At 47.5% G+C, this 19583-nt stretch overlaps 1 protein-coding gene across 1 annotated transcript in view; it reads left to right on the top strand.

Moving 5' to 3' along the window:
* Nucleotides 1–19583, top strand: part of DNAH9 (dynein axonemal heavy chain 9) — a gene marked incomplete at its 5' end in the record, with an annotated part of 325490 nt that overhangs the window by 65452 nt on the left and 240455 nt on the right. The window contains 3 exons of the mRNA XM_077746719.1: nt 7186–7408; nt 8084–8250; nt 17676–18546. Coding sequence (XP_077602845.1) covers nt 7186–7408; nt 8084–8250; nt 17676–18546 — 1261 coding nt within the window. The remainder of the gene's footprint in view (nt 1–7185; nt 7409–8083; nt 8251–17675; nt 18547–19583) is intronic.

Genomic DNA, 19583 nt, shown 5'->3' with positions numbered 1-19583 from the left:
GCTATTTACTCTGTTTAGTATATTTGTGATTTCCTTTATCGTATTCTTCATCTCTGATTAGTTCTTTTTTGTCTCACTGTTAAGGATCTCACTGATGTCCTCCACTCTCTTCTCAAATCCAGTGAGTATCTTTATGACTGTTACTTTAAATTCTCTATCAGGCATGTTACTTATGTCAGTTTTGTTGAGGTCTCTTTGCTGTGGTTTTGTCCTGTTCTTTCTTTTGGAACATAGCCCTCTGTCTCCTCATTTTATCTAACTCTGTGTCTGTTTCTCTGTGTTAGCTCAGACAGCTCTGTTGCCTGCACTTGAAAGTAGTTCAGTGAAGAAGGACCCTCTTCTTATGAAGAGTTCCTATAGTGCCTGGTAGTGTAGTGTCCTCTGTTCACTAGAACCTGGTGCTTCAGGGATGTCTCCTATGTGTGATGTGTATGCCCTGATGTTGTGGCTGACCTGCTTCTTCCTTTGGTCCAGTCATTTGCAGTGACTCTCCTTGCTCATTATGGGCAGGGTTTGGTTCCTGTGGTGTTAGAGGGCCAGTCCAAGATGCCTTGGGCTTGAGTCAGACCAGGCATTTGCCAGAGATGCAGTAGCACCAAACAGGCACCTTCCCTGTGTGGTCCCCTGAGAATCTTTCATTGGGCAGGGCCTGCAGTCGGACCAGATGCCCACTGCCAGCCCACTGCTGGGGCCCTTCTTCCCTCTCTCCAGGGAAGAAGTCACTTTGGGGTGGTGCTGGATGCTGTATGGGCTGCTCGCACACTCCCAGGCCTGTGGCATTACCTTGAGTGGGCTCTGGCCAAGAGAGTATCAGAGAGCCTGGTAGCCAGAGCATGGCATGGTGGGATCAGAAGGATAGGGCCGCTGTGCCAGCACGTTGGGTGGCCTGCCATTCCTCTCTGGGAGGGGCGCTGCCGTGCCCAGACTGAGGCAGGTTGTCCAGAGGGCTGGATGGTCAGAAACTCAGTACAGGGGCGGGGCAGCAGTACTAGCAATTAGGTAGCAAGATCTGCATGTGACTGTGTGTTTATGCTGGGGGGTGGGGGGAGTAAATGACGCCTGCCAGTTTCTTTGTTCCTGGAGGAGTTCCCCAGCGATTTCTGTCGCCCTGGAACATGCTCTAACATTAGTAAATAACTCTCCCTCCTGTATCCTCCAGGCACCTTTCAAAGTGCTGCTTCTCTGCTGGATCTCCTTGGGCTTTTTGTTGTGCTGTCTCTTTAAGGGCAGGGACTCAGTTCCCCCTTGGCCTCCCCATCCTTCCAGAGCCAAGCCCACTGACTTTTTAAAAGTCCACGTTTCAGGACCCGCTGGTTGTAAGAACTCACAAAATTTGATCCCTCTGGTTTTCAAAGCCTAATGTTATGGCGATTCACCTTCTCCATGTGGGCTCTCTGATATGGGGGTGGGGGGGGCCTGTTTCTCTCCCTTCTCTGTGCCCTCAGTTTCCTCACTCCTGTCGACACCTGGCAAGTCCATTTAGTTCTGACCATGTCTCTGCCCTTTCTACCCACTTGGAAGTGGCCTCTTCTCTATATTTAGTTATATTCTACTTCGATGGTAGATTGTCAATTTCACCTTGTAATTCAGTCACTTTTTCTTCATATGTTTTAAGGTTGTGTTATATGAACATGCAGAGCTTGACTTTTTATATCTTCCCAGCAAATTGGAACTTTCAGCCACACAGTAAAATCTTCTTTATTACTAACTCTATTTCTTCTATTAAAGTCTGTTTTGTCTTTTATTAATATAACTAAACCAATTTACTCTGTGATATTAGCTTGGTGTCTCTCATTTTATCCTTTGGCTTTTAATCTTTCTGTGCCTTTATATTAGAGGTTATTTTTAATAATCGTCATAGAACTGAATGTTTTATTCACCTTAATACGTATCTATTGGGCTTTGTTCATTACTATCTACTCTGCTACCATTTTATTACATACTTTCTTTTCTTTGTTTTTTCTTCCTTGCTTCCTTTTGGGTTGAGTTTTATGTGTTTTTTTAATTCTCTTTTTTTCCCTTCTGCTAATTTGGATGTTATATGATCTAGCTATACTGTACTTATGGTTACCATAGCTATTTTAATAAGCGTCTTTAAAAGGAATAAATGTATCAGCCCTGGTAATCTCCTCACAGTCAATGAAAGTCTTCAGAGTAGTTTGATCTCAACTGTTCATTCATCAAATTATATTCGCATCCCCGGTGATTTCAGTTATTCTCTCTTATTTATTTAAACACCACAAATTCTACTCATTTTTATACACTCCGTGTTTATTTAAACCTGCCCACATGTTTACCAGTATCTTTTGCTCATTGCATCTTTCTACATTACAGACCACTTCCCTGAATTAGGTTCATTAGAAGTTCCATTATTTTAAGAGGCTACTGGTGAAATTCTCATTCTTTCTTTGCCTGAAAATGCATTTATTTTCCGCGTTTGCTTAGGAAAAAAATGCATTTGTAGAAGAGAGAATTCTAAGATACCAGCTCTTTTCTGGGAGGTTATTGAAAACATCACTTCACTGTGCCCCAGAAGCCATTTTTGCTTCTGAGCACCCAGCCATCAAGTCTGCATTTTGGGGGGATTTTTGGTGTTTGGTTTGGTTTGGTAGAAGTCTGTCTTTGCTCAGCAGCTTATTGGCTAATTTTAAGATTTACCTTTTTGGTAAAAGTATCAATATAAAGTAACTTAAGGGTTGCTTTACGTGCCACCTGGAATTTGGTGGGTTTTCTTAAACTCACATTGTCTTTCAGCAATTCAAGAAAATTCTCGGCCAAGATCTCAGAGGTGGCTTCTTGCTCATTCTCTCCTTCTTCCGTCTGAGCACTTAGTACATTTCCGTGAGATTTTTTTCCACCATCGTCCATGTATTTGAATGAATTTCATGGTTTACAGCTTTCTGTCTCCACTGCAGTTTGGGTAACTTCTCCACTTTTATCACACCATGGTCTAATTCTCTCCTCTTTGTTTAAATCTCCTGTTGAATCCGTCCATTGAACTTTAAGTTTTAATGATACATTCCACTTTTAGACCTTCTGTTTTGTTTTTATAAAATTTTGCTTATTCATTCTTGTGCTTTCTAGTTCTTTGCTTAAATAGCAAGGGTTCCCTTTTATTTACTCAATTTTTCAGTCTTAGAGTATGTTCATTAGAGGTTGATCTTAAGACAACTTCTGCTTTGCCAGTTTAAAAACGTTTTGTTTCTCTGCACCATAGATTCAGGGAAATATAAAGGCCTACCAGCAATTATTAGCTTCTTTTTCCTGGAATTGCCTGTCAACGTAGCAGAGTATGATCACTTTTGAATTGCTAAAACACATATTAAAGCCTTTGTCTTTGTTTCTCTTCACAAAATCATGCCATCCCAGCCCATAATTTTCAAAATGTTTTGTCACTTCTCAGAATGCAAAGGTCCGTGCGTGATCAGAGTCTGGATATACTTGGAGAGCCTCTGAAATTGCCTCTATTCAGTCAATGCTGAATTTATATTTGAACTTAACTTTGGGTCAGGGGCAGGAGCCGAGACCTACTGAGACTAAGTGCTTACTTAGGCTTCTGAAGGGTGAACATTTCTGTCTCNCAATTCTGTTCCATTGGTCTATGTGTCTGTTTTTGTGCCAATACCATACTGTCTTGATGATGTCTGTCTCTTTTTTTAAGTTGTATTTATTTAAGCGATCTTCTTACCCAACGTGGGGCTCGAACTCACAACCCCTGAGATCAAGAGCCACACACTCTTTCTACCAAGCCAAGTAGGCACCTCGAGAGCATTTATGTCTTTCTTAACTGATACCTTGTGCTCAGAAGGATGCAGGTGTTTTTCTTAGTCAGTTTTGAACTGGTGTCTGAGAAGCTATGAGGAAGTCACTTTTTCCTGCTACGTGGGTCAGAAACAATTAAGCAAGACACTTCAACAGGAATTTCTTGTCTTTTTAAAATATATTAAATACTGCTTTTTTTGGTATTTTTATTTAATTTAGTTTAGCATGTAGTGTAACAATGATTTCAGTAGATTCCTTAATGCCCCTCACCCATTTAGCCCATCTTCCTGCCCACAACCCCTCCACTAACTGTTTGTTAGTTATCTTAAGATACTGTTTGTATCTTAAAGTCCTCATATGAGTGAAGTCATACGACATTTGTCTTTCTCTGACTAATTTCTCTGAGCATCATACCTTCTAGTTCCATCCACGTAGTTGCAAACGGCAAGATTCCATTCTTTTTGATCGCCGAGTAATACTCCGTTATATACTGCTATTTTTTTTTTTTTTAATTTGGACTTCCAATATTTGAAATCTTTGCAGGTTGAATTTCAACACTTCTGTTGGCTCCTACTCACGGTGGCTTTTTTTCCTTGTGTGTTTTATGACTTTCGACAGCAAACATCGTGTTCCTTGGAATTTTATCTGTAGGAATCCTTTGGGGATTGGAATCTAGTTGCGTTCCTCCAGGAAAGATTTGCATCTGTTTTCTGCCAGTTATTGCAGGTAGGGGTCTTCCAACCCCAGACCGCTTGTGCTTCAACTTGCAGGGGTGTACCTAGTGCCCAGGCAAAAGCAGGATTGCCCTTTCTGTGCAGCGGATTTGTTTCTTGTCTGCCCATACGGTGTCGCAACTTCACATGCAGCTTCCTACCAGCCTCCTCCCCTGTGTGAGCCCCAAGCTGAATCACCAGGTCCCCACATCCCACAAAGCAATCAAAAATAGCAGCTCAAGGTCTCGAAGGTCGAGCAGAAACTATCACAGGAAAGGCCACCAGGATCCTTACTTGGTGCTTGCTTTCACCACACCTTCCACCTCCCGGGATCCCTTGATTTCATGCCACTTTAGCAACACGTTTTCCTGGTTTCGGCGGAAGGGTTATTTATCCATATTATCGCGTGCATTTGTACAGCGAGAAACAGAAGTGTCCAGCTTACTCCGCAGTCAGGGTTTTCCTGGGCCACTCCACCGAAACTGCCCTTGTCAAGATCATCAGTGACGGTCATATGGCCGAATCCTGTGGGGATGATCATCTTCATCTTACTCGTGCCCGTCAGTGGGCTTTGGCATAGCTGATCATTCTGTCTTTCCTGAATAGCTTCTCCGTGTGGCCTTCAGGATGCCTCGCCTTTGTTGTTTTCCTTCCGTCTCCCTGGCCTTGGCTGGACACATCTCTTCTAGATGTTAAGATGTTAGCATTCCTGAAATCTCAGTCCTGAAGTCTATGTTCTTATTCCAGATGATACGTAACTCAACACTGGAAATATGTCTGCGTGCCGATAACTACCCAACTTATATTTTCAGCCTCACCTCTCCGGAACTCAAGACTTGCAGGCAACTGACCGATGGATATCCCCGCACCCCCCAGGTGTCTAGTGTCTGTGAGGCGTCTCACGCACAATATGTTTAAAACTTACTCATCTCCCAGCTTCTTCCTCCAAAAAAACCCAGTCTTCCCAGTTCTTCCCCATATCTATACATGGCGTTGTCATTGACTCCGTCACCAGGAGTTGTTATTGATTTCTCTCATCCCCTCACATCTCTCCTCCAATCCATCAGTGGGTCCTCCAGCACCCACCGGTGAGATCGTCTTGAACCTGACCACACCTCATGTCCACCTTCCAGGCCACAGTCAACATCATCATCATCTTCTGTCACGACCATTAGAGTCCCTAAATGCCCTCCATCCCTGTCTCTCTGTCTCCAGTGCCGCCATTCCCACCTCCAGCCGTGACTTGTCCTTCTCCAGCTGCAGGTGTTTTGAAAATACACATCAAATCATGCTGTTCTCCAACTCACAATTCTCATGCGTAGAATAAAATCTGGACTCCCCAACCTGGAGATCAGGGTCCCTCGCATCTGGCCCTTGTGGATTCCCTCAACTCTCCTCCATGCTTCTCCCCCGTTCCTCTTATGTGTCTGCCTGCTGACCTTTCCTGTTTCCTTCAAATACATCAGACTGAATCCAGCCATGGTGCCTTTATTCATGCTGTTCCCTGTACTCAAAAGCGCTTCTCACATTTCTTTCTGTGGCTCACTCCTTCACATAATTTCCATTTCTGCTCAAATAGCACCTCAGTAGAAAGGCCTTCACTGACCACTCCGTAGAAAATAGGACTATCCTTAGTCTCTATCCCTTTACAGCACCCAAAGCCATGTGAAACTATATGATTTATTTTATTGATTTGTTTCCTATGTTTCCCATGATAATGTATGCTTCATAAAGTCAGAGCCTTCGTTTCTCTCATTTATTATTATTAAAAAAAGTTTTTTTTAACATGTATTCACCTTTGAGAGAGCAAAAGTGGGGGAGGGGCAGAGAGAGTGGGAGACACAGAATCTGAAGCAGGCTCCAGGCTCTGAGCTGTCCACACAGAGCCCTATGCGCGGCTCAAACCCACGAACTGTGAGATCATGACCTGAGCTAAAGTTGGACGCTTGAGCCACCCAGACGCTCCTCTCATTTATCACTCTATCCTCAGACACTGGAAGCATGGTTGGGCTCAAATATTTGATATATTGATCTAGCTCATTTTCTGTAATAGAATCTCAATAAATATTTTTGAAATAAAGACTGAATCTCACTTAACTCCCACCATAACCAGTGAGACAGAAATGAGTTTTCCAATCATAGGTGAGGAAACTGAGGCCCAGAGATGTTAAATGAGTTGGCCATGGTTACACATCTGGTAAGTGTCCAAATCAAACCCAAGTGTGGTTTGACTTTAGAGGCCAGAAGATTTTGTTTTGCAATTTTTTTCCTATATTTTACTTTGAAATAATGTCAGACTTTAAAAAAAAGTTGCAAAAATGTACAGGGTTCTCTGGGTTTCCCCAGACGATGCCGTCTTCTATAATCATAATGCAGTTATCAAAACCAGAAAGTTCATGCTGAAGTAGAGCTAGTTACCGATGTATGAACTCTATTCCCATTTTGCCACTTGCCCGACTAATCTGTCCTGTCTCCTCCGGCACAGAGGTCCTGGTCTCTCTCTTTCATTACTGTGAAAACACGACCGTGACCCTTCGGAAGAGGACCATATTCTCACTGGCGGGGTTTGGTCTATGCACAGTGCTGGGCACACGGGAAGTTTTCCGCAAAGATGGCAGTTCTTGTTGGGGAAACAAATGAAAAACAAATGAATCTTCCTTTTGAGGAGCGGAAGGCGAGTGCTCCTTGATGTTCTGTTTGCTTTGCTTAGCTTGGCCGACCTTGAAGTATTTATAAGAAATACTGAGAGCGGCGTGCTGAAGAAAGTCGAAAAAGGAGATTTCAAAGGATTGGTCGAGATCATGCGACACCTTGTGGCTCTCAAAGAACGGCAGAGCGTCACCGATGAGATGTTTGAGCCCTTAAAGCAGACTGTTGAGTTGCTGAAGACCTATGAGCAAGAATTGCCAGAAACCGTGTTTAAACAGCTGGAGGTCAGTGCCAAGTTTGTTTTCTGAATAAGAGAAACAGAGGGAAAGCTTCTGGACTTTAGGATGGGGTGAGGTGGATTGAGGTAAGTGAGAAACGGGCCTTGGTGAGGACCCAAGGCTCGTGATTTGGAACTGTCTGCGTGACAGCTGTGTGCTCTCTCGTACCTTCTGGAAACTCTGTAAATATGAAACAGCACAATCTTGGAGGCAGATGCAGGAATTGGCGTGGGCGAAGTGTTTTTTTGTGTGTGTTTTTGTTTTTTAGTTTTTTGTGGTTTTTTGTTTTTTGTGTTTTTTGTTTTTTTTTTTTTAGGGATGAGCAAAATTTTTGATACAGAGAAAGAAAAGCAAGTCTGAGAAATGTTAAGATGACCTTAGGGGGGTATGGGGCCTGAAAGAAACTAATTAAGTGCTCTGAGAAAATACAGAAAAAGGGCACAAGCTCCTGGGTTAGAGGCTGAGGGCAAGAAGGATATGGTGGAGTCAGAAGGAGGTGAATGCCAGGTGAGCAGGCGACCAGGGAGATGGGTCAGAACTGTCGGGGACAGGCACACCGTGCCCTGGCGTCACAGTGTAGCATCCTGGCGTCAAGGAAGACGTCTGGGCACCGTCCAGCTTCAGGCCCGCGGGCGAGGGGGAACACGGTGTGGGTCTGACCAGACGTGGTCACCCTCACAGGAGCTGCCTGAGCAGTGGAACAGCGTGAAGAAGACGGCCGTCGCAGTGAGGCAGCAGGTGGCCCCGCTGCAGGCGAATGAGGTGGCCGTCCTCCGGCAGAGGTGCGCCGCCTTTGACCTTGAACAGCAGCGGTTCTGGGAGCGGTTCCGCAAGGAAGCCCCCTTCAGGTACGTACCCACCCGGCCAGCAACGGCGATCTTTGGGCTTCTGCGGGTCCTTCGGTTGAGTTCTTGGATCTTCGGCTTCTTGCGGGTGAAGACTAGTTCCCAGTCTTCCCCTCCCACTTAGGTCTGCTGGTTAGAACCTGGTGCTGATGTGAGCAGGGCCCTGTTGTGGCCTGTATGAAGTGACCAAAGGTTGTGCAAACACCTTGCCTTAAAAACAGAAGTCTAGAGGCTTCCGGGTGGCCCAGTGGGTTAAATGTCCCACTCTTGATTTCAGCTCAGGTCATGATCTCGCGGTTTATGAGAGCGAGCCCTGTGTCGGGCTCCGGGCTGAGAGGCACAGTTTCAGGGCAGATCGGCCCCGGTGAGCGAACAGAAATGCTGAGTGCTGAGTAGTCAGAGGTGACTTTATTAGTACACAGGGAAAGCGAGAACTTTATCCTGCTGTCTGGAGGCAGCCTTCGGCTTTGGACGTGGTGCTTTTGTTCACGAGTCCTGCCGTGGCCTCAGGTCCCAGCCTAACAGCAGCTTCTCGAAGGATCCATGAAGGGGCTGGGTGGTGGACTGACTTGCCTTGGTCTCTCGGAGGGCGGGGCGGGAATGAGCGCCTGGTCTTACACTTTCTTGTGTGCGGCCTGACTCCCTCCTAACACGGGGCAGGGGTGGTGGGTTGGGGCTCAGTCTGGGAGGGCAGGATTCCAGGAGGGGATTAAACACCCTAAGGCACTTTTGGGGGGAATCTAATAGCTGACCGCAAGGAGGTCTGGGGACCTGGCTGACTTCATCCTCCTCTTTTGAACTTCCTCGGTTCCATCGAGCCCTGGTTATTCCTGTTTCCGTGCAGCAAGTCCAGGGTTACACGGGACATAGAGCAATCAGGCCTGGGCTCAGATGAAATGAGCTTCTGGGCTAAGAATTCCTGTATGATAGGAACCCGGAATTCCTAACCTGTCTGGAGAAGACCGTGCTCAGAACATATCATCTGTGGGGCGCCTGGGTGGCTCACTCGGTTAAGCGTCCGACTTTGGCTCAGGTCATGATCTTGTGGTTCGTTGGGTTTAAGCCCCGCGTCAGCTTCTGTGCTGACAGCTCAGAGCCTGGAGCCTGTTTCTGATTCTGTATGTCTCTCTCTCTGTCTCAAAAATAAACAAACTATTAAAAAAATTAAAAAAACAAAAACATCATCTGTGCTGGGGACATGGGCTCCAGCCATGCTCTGTAGTGTTTGAGGGTGTAAGTCCCCTGGCCAGTTCCCTCCTCCCTGGTGGTCTTTTGGTTTAAAAAAAGTGGCTGGTAGCATTTTGAAAGAATTTTGGAAGGCACTTCGGAAGCCTTTAAAGGAAGGATTTGAGGGGCGTCTGGGTGGCTCAGTCAGTTAAGTATCCGAGTTTGGCTCAGGTCATGAGCTTGACGGTTCACGAGTTCAAGCCTTGCATCAGGCTCTGTGCTGATGGCTCAGAGCCTGGATCCTGCTTCAGATTCTGTGTCTCCTCTCTGTACCCCAGCCTGCTGCCACTCTGTCTCTCTCTTTCAAAACTAACTCTTTTTTAAAAAGGAAGGATTTGAGTTGAAAGATTTCTTTCATGCTCTACTTAGTGATGCTCAGACTCCTCCCCACTCACAATAAGCGGTCTTAAAACAACTATAGGATGGATGAGCCATTCACATGGGCCCACGTTGTGCACACACGAGTTTTGCATGACTCCTACCTTGGTGGAGAAGCGTACCAGGGGTCTGTGTCTGGTCCTCTGTTCAGCGTCAGGGGCTCCAACTGGTTCTCCGTGTCCCGTGTCTGGTGGTGTACCAGCTAAGATGGGTACCCTCCTTTAATCCAGTTCTACGACTTGCTTTCTGGTTCCCTCGCTGAGCTTCATGCTGGGTTTCCTCTCCTGTTTTGGACAGATGAGCTTAGAAGTCCCCACACTGGAAAATGCCCTTGGTAAAGAGTCAAGGGCCCTTACCCAGAGAAAACAATATCACGTGGGGAGACAATGTGCCAAAGGAACAAATGAAGCCCTCCCCCCCCCAAAAAAACTCACAACTTTAGTGGAAGGAAATCCAGCATAATGATTAAGCACATGGACTCTGGATTCCCGCGGCCACGTGTCTACTTGCGAGTCTATGACTTACTGCGTGTTGGGGAAGCTCACCAGCTCTGAGCTTTAGTTCCCTCACCTGTAAATTGGGGTTCGTGATAGTATCCATCTCATAAGGTTGTTGACAGAATTAAGAAGTCATCTTTGTGGGCCGTGTGGGTGGCTCAGTCAGCTAAGCGTCCAACTCTTGATTTTGGCTCAGGTCTTGATCTCGTGGTTTGTGAGATTGAGCCCGGTGTCTGGCTCTGTGCTGACTGCACAGAACCTACTTGGGATTCTTTCTCTCCCCCTCTCTGCCCCTCCCCAGCTTACGCTATGTCAGAATAAATAAACTATTTTTAAAAATACTTTTAAGTTTATTTATTTTGAGTGACAGCACACATGGGGGAGGAACAGAGACAGAGAAAGAAAGAGAATCCCAAGAAGGAAAGAATCCACATGGGGCTTGATCTCACGAGCCTTGAGGTCTTGAGCTGAGCCCAAGTCAAGAGCTGGATGCTTAACCACCTGAGCCACTCAGGTGCCCCAAGAAATAAATGCGCTTAAGAGAAAAAGAAGTCACCTTTGCAAGTTTTTAGCATAGCATCTGGTACTACGATGACCAGTCATCCTGGCTTTCCCTTGGCTGTTCTGGTTTGAGCGCTGGAAGTCTCCTATCCAGGGAACCCTCTCTGTTCCAGGCAAATCGGAAATGTTGGTCGCCCAGCATGGCACACAGGCAGGGCCTACGTGTTCCTATCAGTCACTCCCCAAACCTACACTGAGTGGCTCCTATCTCCCAATTACTGTATCTGGGGCTAGAGAGAACAAGATGAGGGTGCTAAGAGGCAGGGAACAGAGGGGTAAACTCTGCGTAGGATGGACATGTGAGCCGCCATGTTGGCTGCACATCAGAATCACCCAGGAAGCTTCTAAAATTACCAGTGTCCAGTCCATCTCATAGACCAACCTGGGGACAAGACCTGGCATCCATACTTCGTAAAGGTCCTCAGGTGATCGCACCGTGCAGCCAAGTTTGAGACTTGCTGCCCCGTGGGGAAGTAACTGGTTCCCTTTTAAGCAATCACGCCAGGGCATAAAATTCCAAATGAGTCTGTATCCCTTCAGAATAATTGTCTTTGGAGCTATGCCCTTGTTGGAAGGAAACGTCTCTTGCTCCAGACATTGGTGAAACTCTTTGGGGACCGTTCTTTCAGAGTCTGCGACATATTCTCTTGACTCTCTTTTGGACATGCAATTGGGGTTTTGAAATTTAACACCGATCATGCAGAGCCAAAGCTGGTGAGGGAGTTGGGTTATGGAGCTGTGCAATACTTGCTTAGCATTAACAGTCACACCAACGGCAGGCAACAGCCATAAAAAAGAAATGACACTAATCTCTGCATCAACTGTCCCTTCTGAATTTTTTCAGAAAAGGGGTCCCAAAGATATGTGGTGAAAAATTTTCCCAAATGGACTTTGGATAACTGCTCAAAAGGACATGACCCCCATTTGTGGATGTGATTTTGTGTGTCTGTCAGAAACGAAGTATCCCTCCTTCATAATTAGGTCGCGTACGTGTGTTGACTGGCCAGTGCTGTTTTTTAACGTGTCGGCTGCGTTGTGTGCTTTTTTTCTTCCTTAGCAGTCGTATCTGCTGGCTGGGTGGATATTGCTTCTCTCAGCTGGGTTTTCCAAATCCGCATCTGTTAATTTGACATGCAGATGAGTCCTTGCAAGAGAACACTTTGAAAAGAGAGCTGCAGCATGGAAAGCCAAACATGACTTCGATTGCGATGCATTTTCTCTTCTTGGCAAGAAAACATCAGGACTAGAGCAGAATTGTGGATTTATGGCTGAAGGGAATCTTACTGGGAATCAACTCGCTCCAATGTTGTCTTCCCCTCAGCTTGGTTTATGTGAATCTCTGTGTTTGACATTTTAAGGTTCTGTATGTGGCGAAGGGTTTTAATTCTGGTCCCTTCGCTTTTAGATCATTTAAGAGTTTCTAAAATGCAGACCCTGGTGCATTCCTCTGTGAGCGCAAGTTTCTGTCCCTGGTGAGATTGCAGGTTAAGCTCACGCTGATCTTGTCTTTGAGGAGGAAAAAGAAAGTGAGTATCTCATTAGGGTCCTGCAGCCTGTCAGGTGCCGCTTGACGTCTGGTTGCTTGAGTTGAGTTTCTTTGTGTTCAAGTCTTACTCCCTCCTGTAGTTCTTAACTCTAAGCTATATCAGCATGTTCGTAGCTGAGCTCCCTCACTTCATAGTAATTGGCTAACTCCTCATGTTCAGATTCAAGGACAGCTCTTCAAGTCGGAGGTGAATTGTCCCCTTTGGGCAAAAGGAATGTCTCCATGCTCCTAGTGGCATTCTCTGGTTCAGGGTCCTGACTTTGAGTGCAGTCTTCCCGACCTTAAGGAATGATGTCTTGATGTCTGGTTGTCTTACTCACATCAAGACCAAGGTTATCTACAGCTTTCTTAGGCAAAGCACTTGACCTCGATGAGCTCCAGCTCAATGGAGACCATTAGTGTTTTTAGCTGGCTGACAACCGGATTCTGTGAATAATTGAGAGAGCTTTCTTGAAGATACCTTACCTTTGGACACTCCCCTGCATAACAACTAGAGAAAGCAAAGCTTTCCAGATAGCCCAGGCAGCAGGCGTGAGGAAAGAGGAGCCTCGGTCTTGCTTGCACAGTGTCTGTTGTCTCTTCAATAGCTGGAGAAAAGAGCCATGTTAGTCGCTAAATCTCCCTTGAACATATCACCATCCTGAGACAAGTCATTAGTTCAGCTTCACCCTGTGCTTCCAGTTAATCGGACTCATTCACATAGTTCAGGCTTCCCCGGAGCCTGAGAAGAGGTAGTGGTCTCAACAGTGGGGTCAGCAAAAAATGATAATGTTCTAGGATTTTAAGATCATACATACTCAAAACAAAAAATCCATACTTTCTTTTANGGCTCCAGGCTCTGAGCCGGCAGTCAGCACAGAGCCCGACGCGGGGCCCGAACCCACAAACCGCGAGATCATGACCCGAGCGAAAGTCGGACGCTTAACCGACTAAGCCACCCAGGCGCCCCAAAAAATCCATACTTTCTGACCTCAGAGATGATTTCAAGAATGAGTACTTAGACATGTTCATTGGAGGGGCACCTGGGCGACTCAGTCGGTTGAGCATCTGACTCTTGATTTCAGCTCAGGTCATGGTCCCAGCTTTGTGGGATCGAGCCCTGTGTTGGGCTCCATGCTAAGCATAGAGCCTGCTTAAGATTCTGTCTCTCTCTCTCTCTCTCTCTCTCTCTGCCTCTCACCTCATGCTCTCTCTCTTTCAAGAAACAAAACAAAGAAACAAACAAAAAAAGACATGTTTGTTGGGTGGCCAACTTTAACCTCCCCCAAGGAGGCAGTTCATACCCCCTGTAGAAGATGGTGTTTGAGCCAGTGGGAAAAGGAGGATTTGCCATTTGGAAAAAGACAAGTTGGAGGTGAGGTTATTTCAGGCACAGGAAGAACACCCAAAGGCACTGAAGGCTGAAAATGTGGGAAGCAGCTGGCTGGCCACATGTGTGCATGGCTAGGATGCTGGAAATGGGGGTGAGAACAGAGCTGTCCACGGAACCAGGTTCTGATCATGATCAACCACTGAGGAGCCTAAGCATGAGAACAGCGTAGTGTCAATACCACTGTCCTGTGGCCACAGAGAATGGGGTGGAGCAAGAATCACTCAGCACCAAGTGTTCGGTGGGAGAGTGATGGCGGCAGCCCGGGAGAGAAGCAGTACCCATGGATGGACAATGGCAGTGACAATGGAGAGAGAACGGGTCGGAGAGAGATGCGGGAGGGGAATAGGCGGGGTTGATTGGGTACGAGAGATGAGCAAGGAGGAAGGGAGGAGAGACTGGCACAGTTCTCTGTCTTCCGTCCTGGACCACTAAGTGGAAGTCACTCCTCCACTGCTCACTTGAGATGGGGGCCACCGAATGGAAAGAACTGAAAGATCCTAGGATGGGATGAGTTGAGTCATAGGATTCCCACGGGGTACCAAGCAGAGATGTGTCCTCATTGAGCACACAGGTGTGGTTCTGAGGTTAAACATTTCCTGCCCACCGGCTTCCCAAGAATTAATTTAAATCACTCATTCCTCCCTCTCCTTCCACACCTATGTATAGGTCAGGCTTGAGTCGATCGTTCTTCTGAGCTCATACGCACGAGAGCACCGAATTTCCATTTCTCTCAATTATAATTTTATTCATCCAGACATTCCAGGCGTTTCTCTCCTTAGATTAAAATACTTTTGCATTATTATTTCAATTTCAAAGACTTACTACACCCCTTTCCCTCCATGGCTTTCTTGTTCTCATACTGTATTGCTCCCCTAGGATTCGGAGAGCCACTTCCAGGTTATTACGCACATTAATCAGATCTGTGAATATCCTGATGGTGTGCACTAGAGTTTTGAGATGGGAAGAGGGTTACCTGCCCTCATGTCTTGGGATTCTTTCCACCACTTAGGCCAAATTAACTTTTATGTGTGCTCAGCTGCAGGAAATGACTGTCCACAAATTTAAACCATAAACAAAAATTACGCCATGCGGTTGATGACGTTTGGAGTAGGTTTGACAAATGGTTGCCTCTTCCAGACATCTGAGGAGCAGGTGTTGATTTCAGGGTGTCCACGTGTGCTAAGGAAAGAGTGGTGAGAACGACCATTCATTTTCTTTGGGGTGTATGCCCTGAACACCCTGAGAGCTCACGCCTTCTTTCATGAGTTATTCCAGAATTATACCCCATTCATAGATTAAACAGAATGTGGGCTTTTAGAAGTTTGCCTCTCGGATCTTGTACCAAGAGCAAGTGGCTAAATTCATCTTCCAAGTGGCTCCCATCAAGATAAAAAGTAGATCAAACACACTACAACCATCAGTCTTTGGAAATGAAGAGTAAGGAGAGAAACTGGCCATGCACTTGATCTTTCCTGCCGGACCATGAGGATATTGCATTTCTTTCCTTCTGGTTCTTTTTCTACCACTGCCCTGGGGGAGAAAGCTCTGTGTCTAGACAAAGGACCTTCTTCAGCTCTGAGATCTTCAACCTCCAATTCTGTTCCAGAACCCTTGGGGGCTGGAGACCAGCAAAGATGTGCCATGACGTTTGGCCTTACCCTCTAAGACATAAGTCCACAACCCCAGCACACGAGCCAAAAACCATTTAGATGGAACGAGTAGAATCAAACGTAGCAAGCATCAAAGTTAATCTGACACTAATTTAATGGGATGCATAACTGTTATTGTGTTGCATGGTAATTAGGCGTAAGTGGCGAGCAGTTCAGGTAGATGACTTTAATTAGGATTCCTTTCCATCCGTCAAGTCAGATATTTCCAAAGACAACTGAGCAGAGAGGCAGTTCAAGAAAAAGATGTTGTCTGCCATCCTCCCCTCCACACCCCACCACCCAACCAACGTTCGCGAGTGTACGTACACACGTGTGCAGCACGCGCACATGCGCTAGACTGGAGGAAACGACCGATTCTTTCAAATGCTCGTTTAGCCTCAGCTAAACCTTGATGATGAAGCGCCATGATACCTTATTTTGATTTTAGAGGAGCATGGTATTCACTGTTAAGTCATGGGGCACCCCCAAATCTGGCCCTCCGGGTACACAGAGAGAAGAAACCGGAGTTGGTGACGGGGAGGAAAATGAGAGCCTCCTTGCACACTTGGGTTCCATGTGCTCCTGACCAAAGAAATGTTATCTGCCCACATGCGTTCCTTTGCACATCGGGTTCTTCCTTCTTTCCTTCCTTCCTTCCTTCCTTTCGTTCTTTTGTTCTTTCTCTTTCTCTTCCTTCCTTCATTCCTTCCCTCCTTCCTTTCTTTTCTTTCTCTTTCTTCCTTCCTTTCTTCTTTTCTTCCTTCCTTCCTTCCTTCCTTCCTTCCTCCCTTTCTTTCTTGCTTTCTTTCTTTCTTTCTTTCTTTCTTTCTTGCTTTCTTTCTTTCTTTCTTTCTTTCTTTCTTGCTTTCTTTCTTTCTTTCTTTCTTTCTTTCTTTCTCTTCCTCCCTCCCTCCCTCCCTCCCTCCCTTCCTTCCTTCTGATTTTAACNTTCTTTCTTTCTTTCTTTCTTTCTTTCTTTCTTTCTCTTCCTCCCTCCCTTCCTTCCTTCTGATTTTAAGTCCTTTCTATATGCAACATGGGACTCTAACTCACAACCCCAAGATCAGGAGTTGCATGCTCCACCGACTGAGCCATCCAGGAGCCCCTGCCTGTGGGATCCTTATGTTGGAAGAGAGGCGAGGCCAGGAATGCAGTTCTGGAAGGGTAGTGCCATGAAGCCGGTGAGCCCTGGGGAGGCTTAGGGGCGGTGGATGCACGCTGTGAGCACTGGAGAGAGAAGAGGGTGGGGACATCTGCAGAAAAACTGTAAAACTAGGTATAGTGCAGATAGCGGTTGGGTAAAGAACCAGAGGCCACCCAGGATTCAGGAGAGAGCAGGCCAGAGTGGGCTAAGGGTCAAGATCAAGGACAACTTGGGGGAGGGACTGAAGAAGAGGATCCAGACTTGAAGCCCATAGCAAAGGGGCACCACAGTGACTGGACAGGGCCCTGGTGATGTCTCTGCGCTCGGTCTCCAAGGTCCTCTATCCATGGTTCCCAATCATGGAGGTGCTGCTGCCCGAAGGTGTCCCAGGCCACCCATGTGAGCTTCTCCACGGTCAAGGACACAAGCCTGGCACACTGGAGGTACCCAGTGAGCTGTGCCTGGGCTCCACCTCTAAAGAGCTTGATTTCATGGGATGGGGGAGCAGCCTGGGCATGGAGACCATTCAAAGCTTCCAGCAAATGCTAACATGTCACCCAGACTGAGAGCCAGTGCCCCAGAGGGAGTCTAGGGTTGGATTTCTAAGTGCCAGCTCTCACCTAAAAACCACCTACCACCCATAGTCCTGGCCAGTCTGGCTTTATAGCACCTACAGAAATACAACCGTGTTCGGCATCAGGTGCTCCGGAGCCAACTCGCAGAAGCAGAGTCTAAAGGGAGCCTGAACAAAGGGATGGTCCCCTTTATACCCAGATGGGGGACTGGGGGGCAGTGGAAAAGGAGAAGAGTTTTACCCTCTCAGATGTGAAAGAGAGATCCAAGCGTGATGTTCCCCCGGAACTGCCTCTTCTCCAGCTGCGTGTGCTTCCCTGACCCTGACCTATCCCTTTTCTTCCCAGGCTTTGGTGCCTGTTACTGCCCTTTGCTAAAATACGAGGCATTTAAAGGTCTGAGCTGGCATCACCCTGGCGACTCTGGGATGTGAGCCCCCGCGCGCCGTGCTCACCAGAGGGGACGTGTTTCTGTTTTGTAGGTTCGACAGCGTGGACCCTCACCGAGCGCTGGATGCCAGGCACGCGGAGATCCAGCAGATGGAAGCAACCCTGGCCTCCATCTCGGAGTCGGCGGGCCTGTTTGAGGTCAGCGTTCCTGACTACAAGCAGCTGAGGCAGTGCAGGCGGGAGGTGTGCCAGCTGAAGGAGCTCTGGGACACGATAGGGATGGTCACCTCCAGCATCCGGGCCTGGGAGGCCACCACGTGGAAGGAGGTCAACGTGGAGGCCATGGACTGGGAGTGTAAACGGTTCGCCCGGTACATCCAGCAGCTGGGCAAGGACATCAGAGCCTGGGATGCGTTCGCGGGCCTGGAGAGCACCGTGTGGAACACCCTGGGCTCCCTGCGGGCGGTGGCCGAGCTGCGGAGTCCGGCCGTCCGGGAGCGGCACTGGCGGCAGCTGATGCAGGCCACGGGCGTGAGCTTCACCATGGACGAGGCCACCACACTGGCCGACCTGCTGCGGCTCCGGCTGCACCACTTTGAAGACGAGGTCCGCGGCATCGTGGACAAGGCCGTGAAAGAGCTGGGGACGGAGAAGACCCTGACGGAGCTGCACGCCACCTGGGCCAGCCTCGAGTTCCAGTGCGAGCCCCACCCGCGGACCGGCGTCCCGCAGCTGCGCTCGGACGAGGGGCTCCTCGAGGTCCTGGAGGACAACCAGGTCCAGCTGCAGAACCTGATGATGTCCAAGCACATGGCGTTCTTCCTGGAGGAGGTGGCCGGCTGGCAGAAGAGGCTGTCCACGGCCGACGCCGTCATCTCCGCCTGGTTTGATGTGCAGCGCACGTGGTCGCATCTGGAAAGCATATTCATTGGGTCCGAAGACATCCGGGCTCAGCTGCCCCAGGTAGCTGCTAAGGAGACCCTGCTCCCTGTGCTCCCTTACCCGAGTTGAGGGAGGTGCTCCCTATTGGCACCGTCCTCTGTCTGGTCTTGCCTTCGCTCAGAGGCACCTCCAACGAGCACTGGCCTCCCAGCCCACCAAAAGTCAGGCAGAGGGAAAGAGAGGAGGTGAAATGCACACCCATCGATTTGTTCCTGGATGGGTGGGGAAAAGAAAGGAGAGTCTATTATTTTGACCTATCTGTAAGAAAGGAAATGGGGACTGTCAGCTACTGAAGTTTGGGATGAGTTGCTCCACAGATCATTACAGTGCAGAAAGTGGGCATCATTTCCAGGCAAGTTCACGTCCCTTCCGAGCCGTGAGCCACACTCTGCAGCCTTCTGGCCTATACTACCTGCTAAACACCAGTTTGCAGGTAAATCCGCAGCACCGAGTTCCTCTGAAGTATACGTTCTCCTCATTACTACCTTCCCTGTGGTTGATTGCCCCTTCTAATTTGTCTTAATTAACGTGCCATTAATTTACCCACCTCTCAGTTGACTCCGATTCATTAGATTTTTTTTTTTTTTTTGCAGACTTCTCTGCACCCCGTCAGCACAGAGAGCTCTTTGCCCACAGATTAGTTTCGTTTCCAAAACGTCATGCGTTGGGCAAGTTTCCCTTAAAAGTTGAAGCGCGGCCCCCCCACAACGTTGTATTTTTCCAGCTCGTCCCACAAAAACATTGTCTAAGGTCTGATGGCAGATGGAAGGTTGTGCATCCGGAATGAAAAACAGCAGAAAACGATTCTGATAGAGATGTGGTCATCAGGCCAGATGGAATAAGCCAGACTTTTCTCTCTCTCCAGTGCTAGGGACTGGAGAAGAGCGGGCTTCATCAGGAAGGGAGGGTATCATTGGGGACTCCGGTAGAAGCTCTACAGGAGGTATCTGAGAACTTGCAACTTGCACCAGAAAGAATTAGTATCATTAACTTCTCAGTGGCAAGGGTTTGTGCGTGAAGTATGCAAACACATTTAATTTTTTTTGTATTACCAGTGC

Source organism: Crocuta crocuta, unplaced genomic scaffold, assembly GCF_008692635.1.
Source record: "Crocuta crocuta isolate KB4526 unplaced genomic scaffold, BGI_CrCroc_1.0 scaffold139, whole genome shotgun sequence".
In the NCBI taxonomy this organism is placed as follows: domain Eukaryota; kingdom Metazoa; phylum Chordata; class Mammalia; order Carnivora; family Hyaenidae; genus Crocuta; species Crocuta crocuta.
The sequence above is the reverse complement of the archived record's forward strand: the minus strand, read 5'-3'. Positions and strand labels throughout refer to the sequence as shown.